Here is a 20,522-nt window from a genome sequence, read left to right as displayed (position 1 = left end):
ACTTTGACTGAACCATTGTGACACCTTGATGATTCTTCTCATCCTTCTTCAGCCATTTGTTGTTTGTTGCTGCTGTGTTTGAGATAATTGTTGCGTGAACCAAATTAAGCCAAGCTTTGGACGTCAGACAAATGGCCTCACGTTTGACTTTAAAATACGTCGGTACGCAGAGTTCATAGTTGACTCAGTAACTGCAAAACAAGCCCACATCAAGACCCCTCCGCCACCATGCTCGACAGTTGGCGTTTGTGTCGATGTACTGCGTTAGGTTTTCAAAGCGTCTTCACACAGGTCTCGTCTGTCCAAAGGACGCTGCTCCAGAACATCTGACTGTTTACTAAAAACAGACTCGCTCACAGGACAGAGCTAGTGCTGCAGCTTCCAACCTTTAAACGCGCACCAAGTGCAGCTAAAACAGAAAACTGTCACTGTACTTGTCATTATTAGTGATTCTCTAAGCAATAGAAATAAACGTCACTCAGGAATGAACACGCGTTCATTTAGAAAGACCCTTAAATGACATTTATTAAGAAAACATGACAACAAACATCATTGGTCCAAACATGGATAAAGTTAAATTAAGAACTCGAAAACGGTTATTTCAGTTTAACCCCCTGACGTTTGGAGGATGTATAAATTCACATGTGCTATCAAGAAGTGTTGATCTCATTGAACAATATCCAAGGCAATAATTATTACCAAAAGCAAAGAAAAAAAGAAAGAACTGCATCACAGAGTTACTTCAAGTTATGATAAGGCTTTGAAATAGGCAGACACTTCAGCGAGGTATTCAGCGTTGCCAATTTGAACTCCTTCCATAGCCTCCCATGTTCCATTTGGCGTGACAAATATGAAAAGGACACAATGAATAGCTTGTGTTCCCAAAACCCATCAACTTTCAACTGTGAATCGCCTTTTAAATCCCAGATTTAGGTGTTATAAAGACATAACTGAACTCTTAAATAAAAAAATTCCAACATCACATCATCATCTACTCTTCATTATACATCGAGGGTACAAGTTGGCACTTTATAACCTTTTGGTGTCTTTACAAACACTATTTATAATATCATGCAACAAGAGCAGCAGCATTCATCCTGAAATTGTCCAAGGTGTGCCAAAAATATGCGCTCTCAAGGCATTAGGGGCTTTTTTTTCTTCTTTTCTTTTAAACACCTGCAAAACTTTTCAAAAATGACATAATTACACATTAAAAAACACACAGACTCAGCTGACACATGTCACCCAAAAACAACCGACTTAAAATCAGAAGGTGAAATATTAAACTAAATCTAAATATTAGTTTAATTAATCTACAATTTAGTGGCTTCAACCTAAATGCTTCCCTGTATGAATCAGAATTGTTTCCCTCTAAACGCACATCTTCCAGTCACATTGTCAAGATTGTTTAGAACTGTCTACAAAATAGCCCTTGAAAGGGTAAGCCAGCGTTAATGTTTCAGATAAAGTTTCAATGCACATTCCCCTTGACCACCATCTTAACTTTGGGACCTTAAACACAACAGATTGGATGAGTAATCAGCAAGAAGGTCACAACCACCAATTAAGTAATACTATATAAAAAGGTCTTTTTTTTTTTTTTTGTCAATCATTATTGGCATCTGTTTTAGTGTGTAAGCAATAAAAGCAGGAAGTCAACACGTTTGTATTTCCATGCAAGCTTCTGTGACGCCAGCCCTCGTATTTAACCACAGTGTGATTGGAAAAAAAAAAGATAATAAGGTCCCAGAGGTGACGAGGAATCCCATGATCAAGTCCTGGACCTTCAACAAACGCTGCTCCACCCCCCAAAACTGTTTCAAATAAATCAGCAGGGAACTGGGACACATTTTTTTTTTTTTTTTTTTTTTACAATTTGGCTTGGAAGAAATTTCAAACTAATAAAGAAACGGAATGAAAAAGTGCACAAACTTCCAAAAAAAAAAAAGAAAAGGTGCTTTGCATCAGAGATGAAGGTTCTGGAAATGGCAGAGGCCTGCTGTTTGTCCATTTAAGATGTCTGGCACTGAACGCCACCAGTGCTGGCATAGTCGTCTTCATCCATGTAGTAGTACTGATGCCTGTGTCGTCGCCTGCTCTCTAAGTCACAGTCCTCCAGATCGGCGTAGATGTAGAGGTCCTCATCCATACTGTCTGGCTGCTCTGCATCCGTCTTCGCTGGGAGGTAGCGCTCAAGCTCCTTCAGCTTGTTTTTGGGGAGGAAGTTGGCTGGTGGGAACACCACCTAATGATAGCAACCACAAAGCATTTATTACCAGAGTTGTGTATACATGGCAGCGCAGCACTAAGCCATCATCCTCTTTGCATGAACGCTCATCCCTTTCTCGAGCTGTTGGTATTGTATTGGTGAAGCAGGCATACAAGCCGAGAAAAGACACAAATGAGCGTGCCGACCGTGTGGTTTGTTAGCATATGAGAGAAGATAGACATTTTGTGCTTTTCAATGGCACTTTACTAATTTAAGTAAAAGAAAACTCAGACAGGTAGTGGAAAGGCTTTTAGGACGTCTTACCGTAAAGTGAATAATTAAACGTCCCTTCTCAAAAGGTCTGCGATACGTGGGCATCCCTTCATTCATGACGCATTTGGTGTCTCCGGGCTTGACAAGTTCCCCTGCGGTTAGAAGTATGACAGAGTGGTAGACACCCGAGAAATATGATGAGACTCTGACTCCATAATAAATGCACTCATGCTCATGTCATCTTATATCTTTATGTATTGTCATTTAAAATCAGTCATCTGAGAGAAAAAAAAAAAAAAGGCTTTGTACTATTTATTATAAACAGAATTCTGGAAAAACCAAAACAAAAAAAACCTGATCACCAGTGGAGTTGCAGCTGAGCGGTGAGTGATTCGTCTTACCTGGATGTGACGTGATGAGGAGAGTTCTGCTGTCCATTGTCTGAACGGGCTTCTTGAAGCCACACAAAGCCTCGACCAGCGGTAACTCCATGGACATGAGCAGGTCTTCTCCTCTCCTGCCGACAGCAGCAAAAACAAGGTGAACAACTCGCACAGGTAATCTTATATTAAGGGTGAGCTGCACATTTGCACTGCTCCTCATAAATATTGACTTAAAATTTTCCCTTCCCTCTAATTTCGTTTAGACACTTTTCCAACTTCTGCATTAAATTACAATGACACATTACAACCCTGGTGTACAGAGTGTCTGTTGCTTGCATGTTTTTTTTTTTGTTAGAGCTGGACTCATACTACCACTACAACAATCGGCACAGGTGACGGCAGTGTATTTTCTGACCTGGTGAAAAGTGGATGTTCACGCTGGTCCAAGACAATGATGATATCGCCCGATTCAAGTCCTGGCTCCTGGTCTCCCTCACCATGGAAAACTATCTTCTGGCCGTCTTTCATTCCTGTGACAGTCAAGTCCCGACGTCACACGATGCTTTAACCGATTCGTTGTGAAACAGACGGATAGAAATTCTCACTTCTCTCTCACCTTTGTCTATGTGGACCTCCAAAATTTTCTTCTGCCGCAGAATCTTCCTTCCTCCACACGCTTTGCAGCGATCCTTCTGGTTGATTCTCTGTCCTTGTCCCTGGCAGCTGTGGCACACGGTAGACACTTGCTGTACCATACCAGGTAGCAGCTGGTGCATGCGGACCTGCATTCCTGTGCCGTGGCAAGACAGGCACGTCTGAGCAGCTCCTTTGCGACTCCCACGACCTATCAGGGGAGATAAAACCGTCAGCAATGTGGATGACAATAATGTCATTTTTGTGCCAATGATGAAATATTGCTGTACACGTAAATGTGGTCAACGATCGCGACAAAGCTCATGTTCCAGTTTTTTCGTGCGGCGGCTTCACAATTGCTCGAGGTCAAGGTTTGTACGGTTCATCAATTCAACAAAGACAAAAAAGATGGGGAATTAAGACTGCATCTACAAGTTAAAGGGCAGCTCGCAGCTACTTCCCTACACTTTATTTTCGAAAGCTTGCAGTGCCTGAGTGAGTCATCAACTGTGCTGAATCTGTTTTGTGTATGTGTCTCTGTTTGTCCGTTGCCTCCAAAGTAACGAGATTTTTTGTGATCATTGACAAGATGACAGTCATACAGTTAAGCTCTGTTGGAATCCAAAATAATCTAATCTAATTTTTTAATCAACTAGTTCAAATTTCCTTCATACGATTTAACTGCCAGGATTTAGATCGATTTGACAGTTTGAACACTTAAACTCACCAATCCAGCTATCATTTTCAGTTAAGATTTACTGTCGATTACCCCCCCATCAACTGCTTTCAGCTATTCATTTAAAACTTTTAGAAAACATCCCAACAGTTTGGATTTTTCTACTTTTTCATATCTTGTCTTTTAATGTGTCTTCTGTATCAAATCATAGTTTCTTTCTAAACTAGATGGATTCCTTCACTAATTTTCAACTTCTTTGCCGATGGCTGCACATGCCGTTGGGGGGAAAAATAAGTCACAGATTCAGATTCTCAGCTCTCTCTCTGCTTTTCCTCAGCCTGTTCCTGTCAAATTCAGTCGGAAATGTTTGAGTGGGTTGAAGCTGTTGTCACAGAGGCTACACACTAATAATGCCTTTGGGAGGAAGGGAGAACTCACAGGCAGCTCAGAGACTAAAACTAAGACCTGAATGAAAACGTTCTCTCTTTCCATCAGCCTGAAAGGCTGCTGATCCATTAATTGCTATGATCATTTTTTCAGCCTGTTCCAACCAAAACTCTTTCATTTATCTAGAAAGTGTGACGTGCAGCCAGTGAGGCCTTGGCATATTATCTACTTGTCAAATCCAGTTAACCTTGAGTGCTGCGAAGGCACACAGTTTGTTTGGAGCAGGGGAGTGCTGCAGGCAGCCTCAACCTTTCACTGGGATAACAAGCTGTCTGTGTGTGTGTGTGTGTGTGTTTTGACGAGTATGCTGCTGAATAGGGAGCTGAAAACATTCCTGCTGTTCAGATGTTTCATAGACTCTGCCAAAGGTGAAGTTGGGATATATTTCAGAGGCTGAGGGAAAGGAAAGCTCATTCTCCAGCAGCCTGGTGACACACAGGTCAAACTGTAGATTAAATGAGGCCATTAGCCTCACACAAACATCCTTTTTAGTGAGCTTGTGTAGAAAGCAGGAAGGTGAACAGTGACAAAATTTGACCACTTTTAGGTGTAAATGTATAAATGCTGCAGCTTAGCTTCAGCAGCAGACACACTAACTTACACTAAAGACAAACAAGCAACAAACTTCAACACTTTCAGCAACTGCATGTACCGATAAAGGAAACTGGTCTTCGCTTGCAAAGGTTTATAATCACTTCATCAAACATCACTACATAATCATTTGTCTGGTGGGTAATTTGAGTCTCAGACATGTCATGATTAATCAGAAACTTATTCTCTGATCAACATGGATGTTGCTTCTCGTGTTGGGACTGAGTGAAAGGGGACTTCTGATGAAAAATGTTACATTTCTGACAAGTGACTTGATCTTTGTTTTTAACGGCAACATTTTTATGCTACTTTTAACACAAAGGCAACAAGGCAGTTTTCAGACATGAGCACTGAAAGAAATGAGCGGAGATTTGGGTCTGGATTTTACTACGGTGACCTGTACAAGCAGTCCAAGGTGGCGTTTGTGTTCTCACAATAAGCTCTTCTTTGAAGATGTGTGGAAAATTGTTAGGGCTGCAGTTCTTCATATGCAACAACGGCTTTTAAAACAAGTAACTTGGATGAGCAAAAGACGTACCTTCACATCTTTCACAAATACAGTTCTTCTGTACAGAAAGTTTTCTTGTTGCTCCATTATAAAGATCGTCCAAAGTCACTGTAATCTGATGAACAATGTTCTTCCCTGTATCGAAAACAAACAAAGAAAACATCACATTGGCAGACATATCACTGTTTTTTGAAAATACAGTTTCTAGCATAAGACTGGGAAAAGGCTTAGGTCTCCATCTCCTCATAACACAACACAAATAATGTTAATTATCATGACAAATGCTGACAAATGTGCTCATTGCAATAAGAACAATACATGTTTTTAACAAGGCCCAAGACTTTACTCAATGTTTCTCATGAATAATGTGACTGATAAAAATGATAAAAGCCATTGCCTATGTCATGCTAAAAATTAACTTACAGCTAAATGCTTTTGTAAGTTTGGCACTTATTTTGGTAAATAACTGAGATCAAAATTAGGTTTGGATGCAGAGGATCTGATCTGATCACTGGCTAGTGTATTGGAAGTTCTTGCACCCAGCCACTGTGGAACTATTCATGACCTTTATTGGATCTCTATCATTCAAAAAAGAAAGAAAAAAGTGCTCCCACTCAGATCACACAAGTAATTTATCCTGTACTGAAATGTGGGCAGATGTAATGCCCCAGTGTTACTGATGCAGTCCAGCATACTGATCTACATAGCCAGGCCAAAAAGAAGTCACCGCCTGAGTTTGACTAAGCAAATGATCTGCGGATGGATCCAATGGTCAGGTCCAGGTTCAGTTTAGTGTCATGTGCCCGAAACAAATCAAGTCAGCTCACACGATTCATTTGCTCCGACTGAACAAGTGCTTGAAACAACGAAAACAACATTGTCACACACGGATTGGCCACCAGCCCTGTGATTGACTGGCGGCCTGTCCAGGGTGTACCACCCTGCCTCTCGCCCATTGACAGCTGGGATAAGCTCCAGCCCCCCCGCGACCCGACCGACGGATTCAGCAGTATAGAAAATGGATGGATTGGCCACCATAGAGCCAAGACCAAACCCTCACTTAGAATTTTGTTCTTCTTTGGGATTGCAATTAATCCTCGCCTAAGCTGTTCCCCGTTCTCTCTCCATTTTCCCCTGTCCATCTCTTCCACTCTTCATTTTTCTTTTTTGACCAATTTCATAACGCACAAAACTTAACCAGGTAACCACTGTAGCAGACACAGGAAAGGTTCATTTAATAGCATGGCACTCTTGTCCCAACTTGCAACACAGCATGATGTACCTTGAAATTCTCCATTCAGTAACTACAACTGATTTTTGTTGATTTCAGGCCTTATAAGATACATGTGTCAACATATTTACAACAGGGTAAGGGAATCCTGTCACCCAACTGTGGGTGCATCACTGGCAGGAACCATTTTTATCCATTCATCTGTTCTGCCCATAGCTCCACCTGTTGTCTGTATCAGGACTGCCCCCTAGTGGCGGACGTTGTCCACAGTACTACATCATCATGATAGTACATCTGAAGACAATCATAGAACTTCATATAGTGACACGGACAAAGCTCAGTTTGCTTCTGACAAGATTTTATCGATGCACCGTTCAACACCTTGACAAACGTTCATTGAACTTTTTCTTCATTTTAGAACAAAAAAAATAAATAATTTAACTGAATCATTTCTCAAGTTAAACTGCACGATCTGGACTAGAAACATTTGGAGAGGACAGTTACTTCATGATTCAGTCTGTAAGATTTTAAAACTAATGCCAATTTTCATCATGTGAAATAGTTTGTGGAATCCAAACACCAGCTATAAAGCAGGCCCTTCAAAATTTCATGGTTTAGCAATGTGAGTTGCGAGATGTCACAATGTCCTTCATTCTTGACCTTTATCACCAACATAGAGATTCAGATTGCACATACCTATTCAAAGAGCCCAGTGTACTAAAAACTGCTGGTGGAATGAAAAGGGGCCTCATTAAACACAACAAGTACATTTTGTTACTGATAAACTAAGTTGCTTGGCAAAAATCAGAACTGATGCACATAAATCAAATGTGATGCAGGGGAGGACCATTTAAACAGAAAGTCTAACACTGAAACTTCCTCCTCAACTGAATTGGATCTGCCTGAAGATATAAATCAGAGAAAAATTTGCCTCATCAAACAAACCACTAAATTTTCATGATTTCATATTTGGGGAGATTTTGAATTTTGTAGGGACATTTCATAATCCCTACAAAATATCTAAGCCCACCACTTATTTTCTGAACGCTCGCCTACCTTTCCGCTCTCTGTGCATCCGACTGCCTCCACCAAAAAACAAGTCAAAGATGTCCATGGGCGATGCAAAACCTCCACCACCGCCACCACCTCCTGTTCCTCCTTCCTTTATCGCCTTTTCACCTCCTCTGTCATACAGTTCTCTCTTCTTGGCATCTGACAACACCTCATACGCCTGCGAGATCTGCTTGAACTTAAGCAAAAAACAAAAACAAAACAACAGGGTCAAAAGACATCTCCGACAATGCAGATACTGTTTACAAAAAGGTGATGGGAAGGCACTTACCTTCTCTCCTTCTGTAGGATTTTTGTCAGGGTGATATTTCAAGGCTAGCTTGCGATACGCCTTTTTCAATTCATCAGGGGTTGCGTTCGGTTTAACACCTAATGTGTCATAAAAGCCTGTTTCCTTGACCATGTTTTGTCTTGATGGATAACCTGGGAAAGAAAAAGAAATATATGTATAAAATCAGTGCTAAAATAGTGATTCCAACTACTACTAAATCAACTAAAGCTACTAAACATCTGTAAAATCTAATGTAAAAAAACAAAAAACATGGTCTTTGGCTGCATGTTAGTCCTATGGTAAGAATTTTGATGAAAAGCAATTGCAAGTTATGTGATGAGTAAATGTAAAAGTATTCATATGTGACATTAGGGCTTAAATAAAGTCACAATAAATAAATATATAAATAAATAAATAGATGGATAAATAAATGGGTCCTCCAGTCTGACCTGAGCATAAAATGTATGTTTATTTGTAGCTGATGGTTTTAACTCTGGCAGACAGAGGATTAATAGTTAAGCTTAGACAAGAAACGATGACGTTGATATCTCCGACCTGTTCCCAGTGGGTTTAATTTTTTGGAAAACGCTACGGAAATAGTTCTAATGGGCCCTTCATTAAAGTCACATATAATCAGTGATGTAACAAAGAATGGGTTATGTATATGTAAGCATGATCCATTTAAATCTGCTTCATTCCAGAGTAGATAAGCTCCCCTTTGTGTCTTGAAAAACGAGAAATGACAGATAGTTCCGAGAAGCATTTCAAGTAAATTAAAAAATGTGCTTCAGAAAAATAAACCATCAGAAATAACTCGTTCTATCAGAAGCGACTGTTTCTTATCAGGACCAGGTGGGGGCCATTTTCGTTGTATTACCTATGCAGAGGTTTCCCTTTCATGAGCCAGTTGAAACTGTTTTAAAATGTTAAGTGAACGGAATGTTTCCCATCCAGATGATTCAGAGTCTTTAAAGGCTTAAAAACATTTATGGGTAGGAAGGAACATGTTTCCAACGACTCTGATGAATTTCAAACGTCTTCGGCAAATTAATTGAAACATAATACAATGGATAAAGTTGCCTCTACCACCCTAGTGTTTGCGTGAGGGACACAAACTGGAACATATCGGGCCCTACGTAGCTAATTTAGCTACTTGGCCCTGCTTAGGCTAAAAATGCTAGCTTAGTTGTTTACCCAGCCTTTGGTCAACAAATTCTATTTGACTCTGTTATGAATATAACATGTACCAATAATTACTTTTTCCAAACCTTCTATGAAGACAACGTTTAGAGCCCTCACAAGACTTCAGCTCACAGCGACTCTTCCAGAATCTTCTCGCCTCTACCGCGCAACAACAGTCCTCGATTCCTCCTACGTCATTTCTCTGCGACGAAACTAGAGACAAGTCATCAAATGTGGACTGTTCTGGCGCGTTGCTAAATCCAGAAAAGCTTCATAAAATGATAAAATGCCAACTTGTTGGCTTATCAACGAGGAGGGTCACCACAAACCCATTCAGTTGCCTCATTTACACACAGTTGTCGTGGGTCGAGGCCCAGAAACGACAATTAAAGACAAGAAATGCTCTCGGCAGCAAGGTAACAACATTAAACTTCAGTACGCTACGCTGCTAGCAAGTAGCTCAAATTTTAAAGCGAGCAAGCACAAAACATTTCTATCAGTAAGGTAAATTAAATGCCATGTAGTGTAAGTAATACATGCTGACGCAATGTTTCAATGCGATATTGATGTAATTTATTTTTTCTGCCGAACTATTTAATTTAATTAACTATTTAATTTTAATGTTTTAATTTGGCTGCATGGCAAGGGGAGACCTATTCTGTCAAAGAGAAAAGTGTTTCATTTGTGTCAGATGTTTTTAAAATGCGTCTCTAGTCTTCTTTTTAGTCAGGTCAGGTGCAGAAGTCGCACCACACATTTTATTTTACACATGTTTGTATCGTTGAAGTTACAGAAATGTAAAAGGCACTTCTTTTTTTTTTCAAAACAAACTTTAACCTTTTCAAATATCACTTCCCAACCAGTGCAACTGACAGCTGAATGCAACAAAGGTTATGTCAAAGTTAAACAGGTAAGATAAAGTAAAATAAAAAAAAATAAAAAATGAATAAAGCAGGACAATGCTCAACTTTATTAAATACCCATAATCTAAAGTGTCCTATCTCCCATCTTTATTCTTAAAGCTGGGCCTAAACCCCACCTCTGTAGACTCTGTGGTGGTGGGTAAAGGCAATGAGGTCAAAATAAAGCCTGGACAGCAGCTTCATGTTGTCAATCAGCTTTACCCATATACCGTCCAGTTCAAAGAGGATCCAACTGGGAACAACAGTGGCACCAAAAGACCAAGAGAGACGGCTTTAGAAGACAGCAAAAGCCAGAAAGAGGCTCAGATTATGAAAGTGGCAAAACAAACGGAAAAGGACTCAGTCGGTGTTGGAGAAGCCACAAAAACAAGTGTAAGAAACAATAAAACACTTCAAATGTTCTATTATGTGATGATTGAAGCATGGATTATCTGTAGCAATTGGTATTTTATACAGAGACTTGTTGACTGAAATCTGTTATAGGAAAGTGTTGGACATTGGAGCCAAGGCCTGAAGACTTCAATGCAAGATCCCAAGATGCAGGTGGCTGCTCCATGAGAAGGATTTATGATTGCAGTGATGCTAAAAAGTCAGAGCTTTAAATAACACCTTTTTTTTTTGTTTGTTTAGGTGTACAAGGATGATAAAGTTGTTGTGATTAAAGACAAATACCCCAAAGCTCGCTACCACTGGCTAGTCCTTCCATGGCAGTCTATTCCCAGTCTAAAGGCTTTACACGAAGAGCACTGTGATCTGGTGAAACACATGCAGCAGGTTGCTGACCGCATGGTTCAGCAGTGTCCAGACTCTGCCTCACTACGTTTCCGCACAGGTTACCACGCCATCCCAAGTATGAGGTAAATGATTATTACTATGTAAGAGCTGTTACACGGACACGAACCTCATTGGCGTTGTTTACAGTTGTGCAAACCATTTTCCTGCTATGGCAACCTGGATTGTTTTGTATTTAGAATTATTTTTGTATGATTTCAGGCATCAGATCTTATGCTTTCAGAGCTCCAGCTCAACTGAAACTCACAGTGTCACTAAAAGTGTTTTAAAGCTGTTGAATGTCCGTTCTGTCCAAAGAAGAGTAAAGGGTTCATTGAATGCCAGTTTCTTGAAGTCTCCTCGTTCATGTTACAGACTCCTTAACAAGATCTATTTGAAAACGTCTGTAAACTTCATTAGACCTTTGCCAAATGCTGAAGCTCTGCCACAAACCATGATTTGATGTGAACTTTTGATTGTCAGGTCTCTGAGCTTTTTCCACTCACAGAGTGATTTACTAACAATGGACTGATTTAGAAAGAGTAAAAGATTTTTCTTAGTTATTTCGTCCAGCAGTAAGAACTCAAATGCCACAGATTTTACTCCATATACCTTTTAGGGTTGAAAAACACTGTTGAAGTATTTTTGAGCGATTTAATTTTTTTGTTCTCACAAAACATTTCATAGGAAAGTATTTATTGCTGATATAATGAAGCAAAGGCTTTTGTACCTTTTATATTACATTAAGTGGTTTTATTAACAAGGTATTTATTTCAGCAGAATTCTTCTCTTATGGAACCTAATGCTACAGCTCTGCCAAAAAGCTTTCATTAGCAAAAGTTCTACACAATTTTCAACATTTGATACCTTTTGAGCCTATTGCTCCATTAGTTTCAATAACACTGCATTTCCATTTCACATAGCTTAATAGAAGCAGTTGATTATAATTGGACTTCGTTGGACACTGAACCGAACTTTGGCTGCAGGAGAGTGACACCTGGAGAAGATAATCTTTCATGTTCTTCATATTGTTAAGTCGATAACTGTGAAACATTCAGCAAAGGCTTCTTGCAAACTATTTGTTGGCATTTTGAGGATCTTCAGTCCAAATTTCAGTGTGGCTTAGAAACAATGGCAAAAATATGAATTTGGAGCTTGGGGGTCGTCCAGGGTTCACAATTCTTCTTCTTGATGTGAACTGCTCAGTTCGTGATTTTGCGTGTGACAACTTTCTTTTTTTCTCTTTTTCCTCCAAAAAATTATCTTGGCCCATTAGTTCACTTTGTATTTTCCACTACTTGTAACTGAACCTTAAGTTGCCATTCTTACTGTAGCTGCTGTTCAAAATGAAAAGGGAATAGATTAAAAGTTGCTATCTATTAAAAATAATCTTTTAATATTATTTTCTTTTTGCTCGAGTCATGTATTCTTTAATGAAAGTTGCACTTAATTTGTCATTGTGTGTGAAAGGGGTACCTCCAGGCCACGCGTGGTTAAGTAAAAATAATTTCTATTGCTTTATTATGTGGCCTCCCCTTGTTTCTGGAGTACCTGTAACTATAAGCTTCACACTTTACTGCCACCTAGTGGCAAACATATGAGCCTTAAAGAAATTTAGGCATGAGTTTCACAGCGGTGTTCACACCTCTAACAAATATGTTTGTACCGTTCACATTCTCTTACAGTCACGTTCACCTCCATGTGATAAGCCAAGACTTTGACTCTCCGTGTTTAAAGAACAAAAAGCATTGGAACTCCTTTACAACAGACTATTTCATGGAGTCTCACGGTAAAAGCAAATTGGAGTTTTGTTGTTGTTTGTTTTGATATGTAGTTCACGACATAGGAAGATTTGTCAGGATGGCTGTGAAACACTGTGTTTTCCTTCCAACAGATGTCATTCAAATGCTTGAAACAAACGGAAAGGTCACCGTAAAAGAAGGCACCAGTGAGCTGTTGAAACTGCCTCTCCGCTGCCATGTGTGTCGCAAAGAGTTGTCAACGATACCTGCTCTGAAGGAGCACCTGAAGTCTCACTTTCCCAGATAACATTGTGAACAAAAGCCTACGTTTCAGAGTTTCACGGGTTCTAGCACAGTGAAGTGCATTTTTGGCTTTTTTAGTGTTCCCTTATGTGAGGGAACACAATATAGGTCACAGGTGTTAGCTCCATCTTCCCTCTTTCACCTTTTCTCATGTCTTAGTGATAGGTCAGTATATATTTGTTCATCATTCTACATCAGTTTTCTGCCAGATAGTGAAGTCAGAAAGATTGCATTTATTGTCCTTACATTTTCAAAGATGTTTGATGTTTGAATATGTTTTAATAAATGTAAGCACTGTTTTTTCGTTCAGAATTAAAGATAAAAAAGTTTGCTGGAAACCTCATATGGGATCCTCTTTTTTTCCCCATTTTCAGTGACTATTACAGAACAACAATCTCCTGCTAAGCTTTGAAAACTTTATTTGCATTGAGGACATAAAAAATGGAACAGCAACAGTTGAGGAAGAGCTCTCAGTGAGTTTGTCTTCTGTTTGCCGTTTTAACAAAAGTGATCACAACCTGCACTGAAAATTTAGTGGGTTCTACCATGATCAAATTCCCCACTAATTCTCATGAAATCTGTGAGTTTTGGTGATCACATCTTCCGTCTCAGCTATTGCCATGGTAATACCAGTTGTTTCCATATTTATGATTATACTTCTGTTGCTAGCTATCAAATAAAGACATAGGCTTGCTTAGCCACATTCTGTTAATACTTGACTGAGGTTCAATCTGTCTTAAAACATTTCAAGTAGTGAAAAGTTCCCAAATTACATTCACACAGAACATTTCTTCTGACAGTGGTAGACCAGTTCTCCTCAAGACTTGACACAGAAGCAGTGCTTTGCTGTCATGTCATTAACTGTCATTCTCATATGACATTAAACAAACAAAAAAAGGAAATTGATAAGTAATACATAAGTAAACATGTCAATGACATGTGTTGTACAGATATCGACAGCATGAACCTTTGTCGCCATCTAGTGTTAAATCTTAAAGTGGAGGGGACACAATAATAAATGTGATTAAAGAAATAGGCACTATGAGATTGTCAACCTAAAATGGCATCACCGTAGCATTACTGTGCATAAAAACGACAATTGTACGTTATTATAATAAAAGGATTTCAAAACTAGTGGCCCGTACGGGGATCGAACCCGCGACCTTGGCGTTATTAGCACCACGCTCTAACCAACTGAGCTAACCGGCCACGCATGCTGATTCGGAAAGATGTAAATCTGACAGATTTTTTGACAAATTATTGACTACGGCTTGTAAATATCAACAGCCAGATTAACTAATACGTTGTATAAACCATTCGTACGCTATCTTTTTTTTAAACACATGCCAGCTTTTATCTGATCAATTAAAATTTACTTGTTTCGCCGAAGGAATTTTCAATCCAAGGCGTCAATCCTACGCAGATAAAGTCCCAGATATATATATACAGACATTCAAATAACTCATTTGAATTACTTAACAAATGTCCATGTTCTAATGGTTTATACAATTTCAGAAGCTGCAGGTTTTCGATGTAAACTCTTAATCTGAGAAGAAGCACATTTCTATTGGTTTTGTCTATAATGGCAAAAATGGGAGATCTGCACTGACATTTCAGCATTGCAAAACTATACGAGCACGGCTAAGTATTTGATAACATGTCATTCCTGAATTTTTAATCATCAATATCAAAGCGAAGCAATTCCATGATCATATTAGAAGTTTTTTAATCATAAATATCAAAGCAAAGCAATCGCTTAGTAATTTTCACACACAAGAATCAATCAGCTGCAGATAGTATCATGCCAAAATTAACATTCAGCAGAGATGGCCAACAACTGTCATCCTTAAGTCTTTAGGCTGATCGTTTAATAGCGCTCAAAAAATTATACCTAAACCTGCACACGTGCATGTCATCATCTTCTCAGTCTTAACTCCCTATCATCCTCATCTGGCACCATCAGATGGTCAACTGAGAAATGGGCATCATCCCCTATACTCTGGAGGAAATACTCTTCACTCTCACAGCTCTGTGTACCATTCACACAGTCTTTGGCTCTGACTTGTTTCAACTCAGAGCTTTCACTGTCATCACTGGCCTCTGTGCTCTCGCTGCTGCTGTTGCTCTCCTGGCTTTCGCTGCTGGTGCTCTCACTGCTGTCGCTGGTGGCAGCTGTAGCATCGGTACTGTCGCTGATGTCTGCACTGTCGCTTGCCGTGTCACTGCTGTCTGTGGGGTTGTTCAGCAGTGGCAGGTTTGCGTGACTTGGAACAGCCTTGGTGCTGGTGGAAGTGTGAGATGGCTGATTGATGGTCAGCTCGTTGCTGAGGTAGTCTGAGTGACCTTTGACCTCTGTGCTTGTGTTGTCCTCTGCGCTCAGGACTTTGACGACGCTCGCAAACACTCTCACCCAACTCTGCTGCAGGAAATAAGCATGGCGTAGTGTCACCAAACTCTATCTTAGGTTGAAGCAGGGCACCGTTTGAAATCTAGTGAGCGCAAAATGTTTATCCTACCTTTCGAATATTCTCCTCGCTACCCATGCTGTTATCTCTGGTTTCAGCCATAGAGTCCGACTGGGGATAGATAGCGAGCCAAGAGGATGTCACAATAAGACTATACTGTATATCAATGGTTGGCAAATAAATTCATAATAGATTCATAAAACATTTTATTTAATTTCCTCTTACCCCATTATGCTCATCTGATTCACTGTTACTCTCCTCCGAGGTCTATTTGTGAAAAAAAACCAAAAAAAACCCCACAGTTTTAGAAACCGAAGCCAAGATTAATTTATACTGTAGTGAAATGGAGAATAATACCGCAGCCAAAGTACTAGTACCATAAGATCATAATACCTGTATGCGTTTATTTTGTTCTATGGAATTTAAAGCTTGCTGGGCTTCTATGCTAAAGGTCTGGCTGTTTCTTCTTTCTTTCTTTCTCTCCAGCTCCACTTTGTTAAATTTAATTTAATTTTTTTTAATTGTTGGAATTTACACCCTTAAACACATAGCTATTAAAAGATGTCAACATTGAGGTCATGAGTTCAGAAACAATATCCTTGAAGGTGGAAAGTGATAATAGTAAAGTGTTGCTAATACAACCTACCGTGTCTTCTGAAGTAGATTCTAATGATTCAGACTCCGAACTCTGTAAAAAAAAACATAGAGCAAGAGAAAAAAGTCATGTTTACTGCACGCATTTGGGCTATCTCCGACTGTTTGAATAATTGTTCTTTTTTTAATTTATTACATGCTCTGTAGATATTTGGACCTTCGGATAACTCACTTGATTTGAGGTGTTTTCCTCAGAGCTCTGTAGTACAAAAATGAGAATAGACACCAATTTAGCTGAAAATCACCCAAAAAAACTATGTGAAAAGTCAGGAAATAATCATTTCCTCATTACCAGAATAAAGGTGTAATTTACCTGAAGCTCTGAGGTGCTATTTTCAGAAGACTGTGAAACAGACAAACTTTCAGTCTGGGGAAAGAAAAATAAATTAAGGACGCAGCCCAATAGATTTAATTAAACTCCATAAGTGCAACATCAACAACCATCACAATCATTTTAGATCCATTCATGTCAAGCCCAACTTGGGCAAATCTATTGCTACATAAATGGCTGCAGACAGACATACATAAACAATACTTTCTAAGAGGGGAATTGTCTTGAGGTCTGTACCACACCTATTGTTAAATTTTCTGCTGACTGTCAGAGGAATGCAGCTTCACTTGCACTGAAAGGAATTATTGCATGGCTAGACTCCTGCATTGCACTTTTAGGACTCAAGTGAGACGCAGTTTCGAGAGGAAAGTCAATTCAGATGGGACTTACTGAGTTAGAATCAAGCTCACTTGAAACCAAGGCATTGTGGAAAATCTGTCAGAGAGAAGCAAGGAGAGGGATCAAGTTCATGTCCAGACATATCAGTAGACATGTTATGTATAAGATTACTGTGGATTAACATACTTTAATCTAGCAGATATTTTACAATAGCAACACCACAGGACAAGACTTAACTCTTATCATGCTGTTACTTTCGTACTTGGAAGAGGTCCTATACTGTAATATAATGCTCATATTAAATACAAAATTATGCACGGCACCTGGGGGGCACCTACACCCTTTTGGTTATGAGGCTGTTACATTGATATGACGTTTTTGAATACTAGTAACAACTGAGTGATATTGCATAAACATTTCAAAGGTGGAATGATAAATGAAATTGCAGGAAAATTGCATAATTGTTCATTTTAGCAGCCAGTTAAAAAAAATCAAAAGACTTTTTAAAAAAAAAGAGTTTCATACTTACTGGGTTTGCAAAAACTGAACCAATCAGGCAGAATGTTATAATGGTGACCTTCATCCTGTGAAAGAAATATTCAGTTAATATATCGATAACTCTAAATAATGCAGTTGTTATGTGGCAAGCATTAACACATCCAAATAGTCCAGTGATACCAAAAATATCTATGCAAAGACCAGCAAATGTGTTGCAAAGGTCAGGTTTTCTGAACACATCAATTGCTCTTCCACTTGAATTCTTCGAGGTTGACACAAACACAAAGGTTACCATGTAGGAATTAGCGTTGCTGTTTTAAAAAAACACAAACTATGAGCAAAGAAACAGGGTGAGAAATGCATTAGTCGATGCATGATCAATTACCTTTTAATCTGTAAGACTCTGAGCTTGCCTGGGAGATTTTCACAGTGGTCCTGTATATGTCAGCGAACAGGAGAATCCAAGCAGCTGAAGCAGTGAAAGCACAATGTGTGGATATGCTGCACGACACTCCAGCCACTACTGTATATATGTAACCCCAATTAAGACGATTGCATCACTTCCTTCCGGCTGTCTCTCTCTTTCTCATGCCGACACACGAAGGTGTGTTTTTCGCAGAAAGCGAGCTCAAAACAAACTCACACTGGGACCATGATGATTGCAGTCGCACACAAACACACACACATGCACACACAGTTTCATTCAGTCTCACATAAATTTCCTCCGCCCCCTCTCAAGTCTTAAGAGAAATATAGTTTAGCCTACTAAACTATAGGGTTTGTGGCCTGTTGAAAAAACAAACTCACCCACTCGGGGAGGAAAAGAGGGCTAGACAGGTCAGCACAGCACTTGCTTGTTTCCGGTGAAATTGGTGTTATTCCTTTCCTTTCTGGCTGGAGTTTTAATTGTTGTATAATAATGAATAACAAGGGACAGGTAGTGCAAGAGCTAGATAATATTTTGAAGTCGATTTAAACATTTTTGACAGTGAACTGTCTAACTTGCTAAGAAGGAGGTTTATAATTGTGATAACTTTACATAGCCAGACGCTTCCATTAAGACTATATGAATTATTGATTCACTTTTTATAACATATTTTGTATCCCGTTACCAAGTAGTTTTTGTAAAATTTGACTCATTCTTGGAAAAAAAGGCATGTACAGTAGACGGCCTTAATAAAGATTATATTTCCTCCCCGTGGATCATTATTGCTTCCTGCAAATCCTTATAAGGCCAGACCCAAAATAAGAGTACAGAATTCCTTATTTGAACCCCACATTGGATTTTCAGTGAGCGGAATAAACCTGTAATTAGCCTGGATGTTCACCAGTCCAGAGCTCACCGCCAAAACCACTGGGGAGGAGTAAAGATAGGATGATTGATGCTTGTTGTGGCACACAGTAAGTCAACAAAGTCTGAACATTTATCCCGGCGTAAGTTGAGTTTTAACATTGTATTAACTTCTTTAGCCAGGCACCTGATGCAACTGTTTCACTGAAACAACTGGATGCTTGTAACACTGGCAATAGAGCCATGGTCTTGCTTGATTTTTGCAAACATCTTACTAATCTGTTTGAGGATGTAGAAGGGATTTCCCTCTCTGTCCTGGTGACCACCCATTCCCACAGACTGAGGCCGGAAATGTCGCAGTTATGATGGCAGACTGAGGTCGAGCCTTGATGCCGTGGCTCCACTCAAACCGAAAGAACCACAAGGAAAATCTTTCACTTCCTTGGAAAAATGGCAAAATCAAAAAATTATAAAGAAACATCAACAACGAGAAAGAGGATGGAGTGAGACTAAACCAACTAAACTTTCTGGAAAGGCTAACATTACATTAAGACAAAGAATCACGCAGGGTATTCTTACCTTGAGAAATTGATAACCAGATAACCAGAACAATCCCAGAACACTCTTCACAGTTTTTGACAGTTTGATTAATCCTGTTGTCATAAAGTCTAGCAGTATGTCATCTAATTCCACTTTTGAAGAATTTGCAGTCCTGGTTGATGCTCGCATGGCAAAGTTATTTCCATGAATGAATATGGCGACTTTTCTTTTAGATCTTACAACCCAAAATATTTAAAAGCTTTGAAAGATTCTTAATGAAGATTTATTAAATGACTCTGTTTGCATGGATCCTTACCGCTCTTGAGATTGCCATGGTTAACCCAATGAGACAAACAGTTTGAATACCTCAGTGCTAAATGACTGCAGATGAGTTTCAATCCACCAGTTTTCAGGAAAGGCCTATGGAATCTTGCTTTCAATCAATTGAATATGTAAGATTGTGTTCCAAAAGGCTTAAGTGTCTTTACTTTTTTCACACATAAAATGTTCTACAGATGTTTCAAAGAGATGACACGTGAAAACGCACATGTACGCAGTATTTGCTGCGGATTTTTTGCAGAGATTTTACATCAAGCGCTCTAGTAAAATGTCCCGAAGACCAGCGGGAGTAACAAGATGTGAACATACTGTAGCAAGTGATCCAAATGTCTTCTGTTAAAGGTTGGTGCTTAGTACTCTTTTCTGTTGACCTGCATGTTGCTTTCCACACATTTGTTAATATTTTCAATGTTCTAATTCATATTGTATAGATATCAGCCAAAAAAAAAGTTAAAGAGTAGCCTCATCTGTCATAGTTGACATTGTTGATTTACACAGCTTACGTTTTGCATCACACCCTTCCTCCTTGGTGGTCTAGACAGACACTTCCCCGTCTTTGTGTTTCACACTGTAAGACCACATCTCAAGCAGGAAATATTTTGGTGTAAAGTATGTGTGTGAACAGCAATTTCAGAAAATGCCCAGACGAACTGTTCACACATTCTCCAGAAAATCTTTGGGTGGCTCGTTTGTGAACAAAGCTTGGAAGCGTGATCAGGAGGAAGACCTTGGACTTAAACAGCATTGCTGTGGAAACAAAGCTTTACATTGCTTTGTCCCCTGGTCATCCAGTGCCAAGTGGTGCCCAGTTAAACGATTGTAGATATTAAGTAAAATAAGGCTGAGAATTT

The 20,522-nt window shown here is 39.3% G+C and overlaps 3 protein-coding genes and 1 non-coding gene across 7 annotated transcripts; 1 reads left to right on the top strand and 3 right to left on the bottom strand.

The window, feature by feature from the left end:
• Positions 1 to 507: 507 nt before the first annotated feature.
• On the bottom strand, positions 508 to 9,678 carry dnaja1 (DnaJ heat shock protein family (Hsp40) member A1). 2 transcript variants are annotated; one of them, XM_075462966.1, is made up of 9 exons: positions 9,562 to 9,676; positions 8,294 to 8,445; positions 8,008 to 8,200; positions 5,751 to 5,855; positions 3,482 to 3,709; positions 3,281 to 3,395; positions 2,884 to 2,999; positions 2,534 to 2,634; positions 508 to 2,245 (listed from the first exon to the last, which is right to left on the bottom strand). In XM_075462966.1, the coding sequence occupies exons 2-9, from the start codon at positions 8,423 to 8,425 to the stop codon at positions 2,012 to 2,014; spliced, it is 1,224 nt and encodes a 407-aa protein (XP_075319081.1). In that variant the 5' UTR covers positions 8,426 to 8,445; positions 9,562 to 9,676; the 3' UTR covers positions 508 to 2,011. The 2 variants fall into 2 exon arrangements, with proteins under 2 accessions (XP_075319081.1, XP_075319079.1); XM_075462964.1 differs by having other exon boundaries at positions 8,008 to 8,445; positions 9,562 to 9,678.
• Positions 9,679 to 9,680: 2 nt separating this feature from the next.
• Positions 9,681 to 13,557, top strand: aptx (aprataxin). Of its 3 annotated transcripts, XM_075462968.1 has the most exons (7): positions 9,689 to 9,891; positions 10,339 to 10,385; positions 10,498 to 10,770; positions 10,882 to 10,941; positions 11,029 to 11,255; positions 12,855 to 12,958; positions 13,064 to 13,557. In XM_075462968.1, the coding sequence occupies exons 1-7, from the start codon at positions 9,762 to 9,764 to the stop codon at positions 13,216 to 13,218; spliced, it is 996 nt and encodes a 331-aa protein (XP_075319083.1). In that variant the 5' UTR covers positions 9,689 to 9,761; the 3' UTR covers positions 13,219 to 13,557. The 3 variants fall into 3 exon arrangements, with proteins under 3 accessions (XP_075319084.1, XP_075319083.1, XP_075319082.1); XM_075462969.1 differs by lacking the exon at positions 10,339 to 10,385 and having other exon boundaries at positions 9,681 to 9,891; positions 10,615 to 10,770; XM_075462967.1 differs by lacking the exon at positions 9,689 to 9,891 and having other exon boundaries at positions 9,898 to 10,385.
• A 792-nt stretch (positions 13,558 to 14,349) lies between these two features.
• On the bottom strand, positions 14,350 to 14,423 carry trnai-aau (transfer RNA isoleucine (anticodon AAU)). The gene has a single exon. It is a non-coding gene; the product is annotated as a tRNA-Ile (tRNA).
• A 502-nt stretch (positions 14,424 to 14,925) lies between these two features.
• On the bottom strand, positions 14,926 to 18,160 carry scpp1 (secretory calcium-binding phosphoprotein 1). The gene is made up of 9 exons (XM_075464399.1): positions 17,887 to 18,160; positions 17,533 to 17,587; positions 17,055 to 17,099; positions 16,647 to 16,700; positions 16,506 to 16,532; positions 16,326 to 16,367; positions 15,905 to 15,946; positions 15,731 to 15,790; positions 14,926 to 15,633 (listed from the first exon to the last, which is right to left on the bottom strand). Exons 2-9 carry the CDS (start codon positions 17,584 to 17,586, stop codon positions 15,130 to 15,132), a joined length of 828 nt encoding a protein of 275 aa, XP_075320514.1. The 5' UTR covers position 17,587; positions 17,887 to 18,160; the 3' UTR covers positions 14,926 to 15,129.
• Positions 18,161 to 20,522: the final 2,362 nt, after the last annotated feature.

Source organism: Odontesthes bonariensis, chromosome 4 (genome assembly GCF_027942865.1).
Source record: "Odontesthes bonariensis isolate fOdoBon6 chromosome 4, fOdoBon6.hap1, whole genome shotgun sequence".
NCBI classification, from domain to species: domain Eukaryota; kingdom Metazoa; phylum Chordata; class Actinopteri; order Atheriniformes; family Atherinopsidae; genus Odontesthes; species Odontesthes bonariensis.
This window is presented reverse-complemented; position numbering and strand designations above follow the sequence as displayed.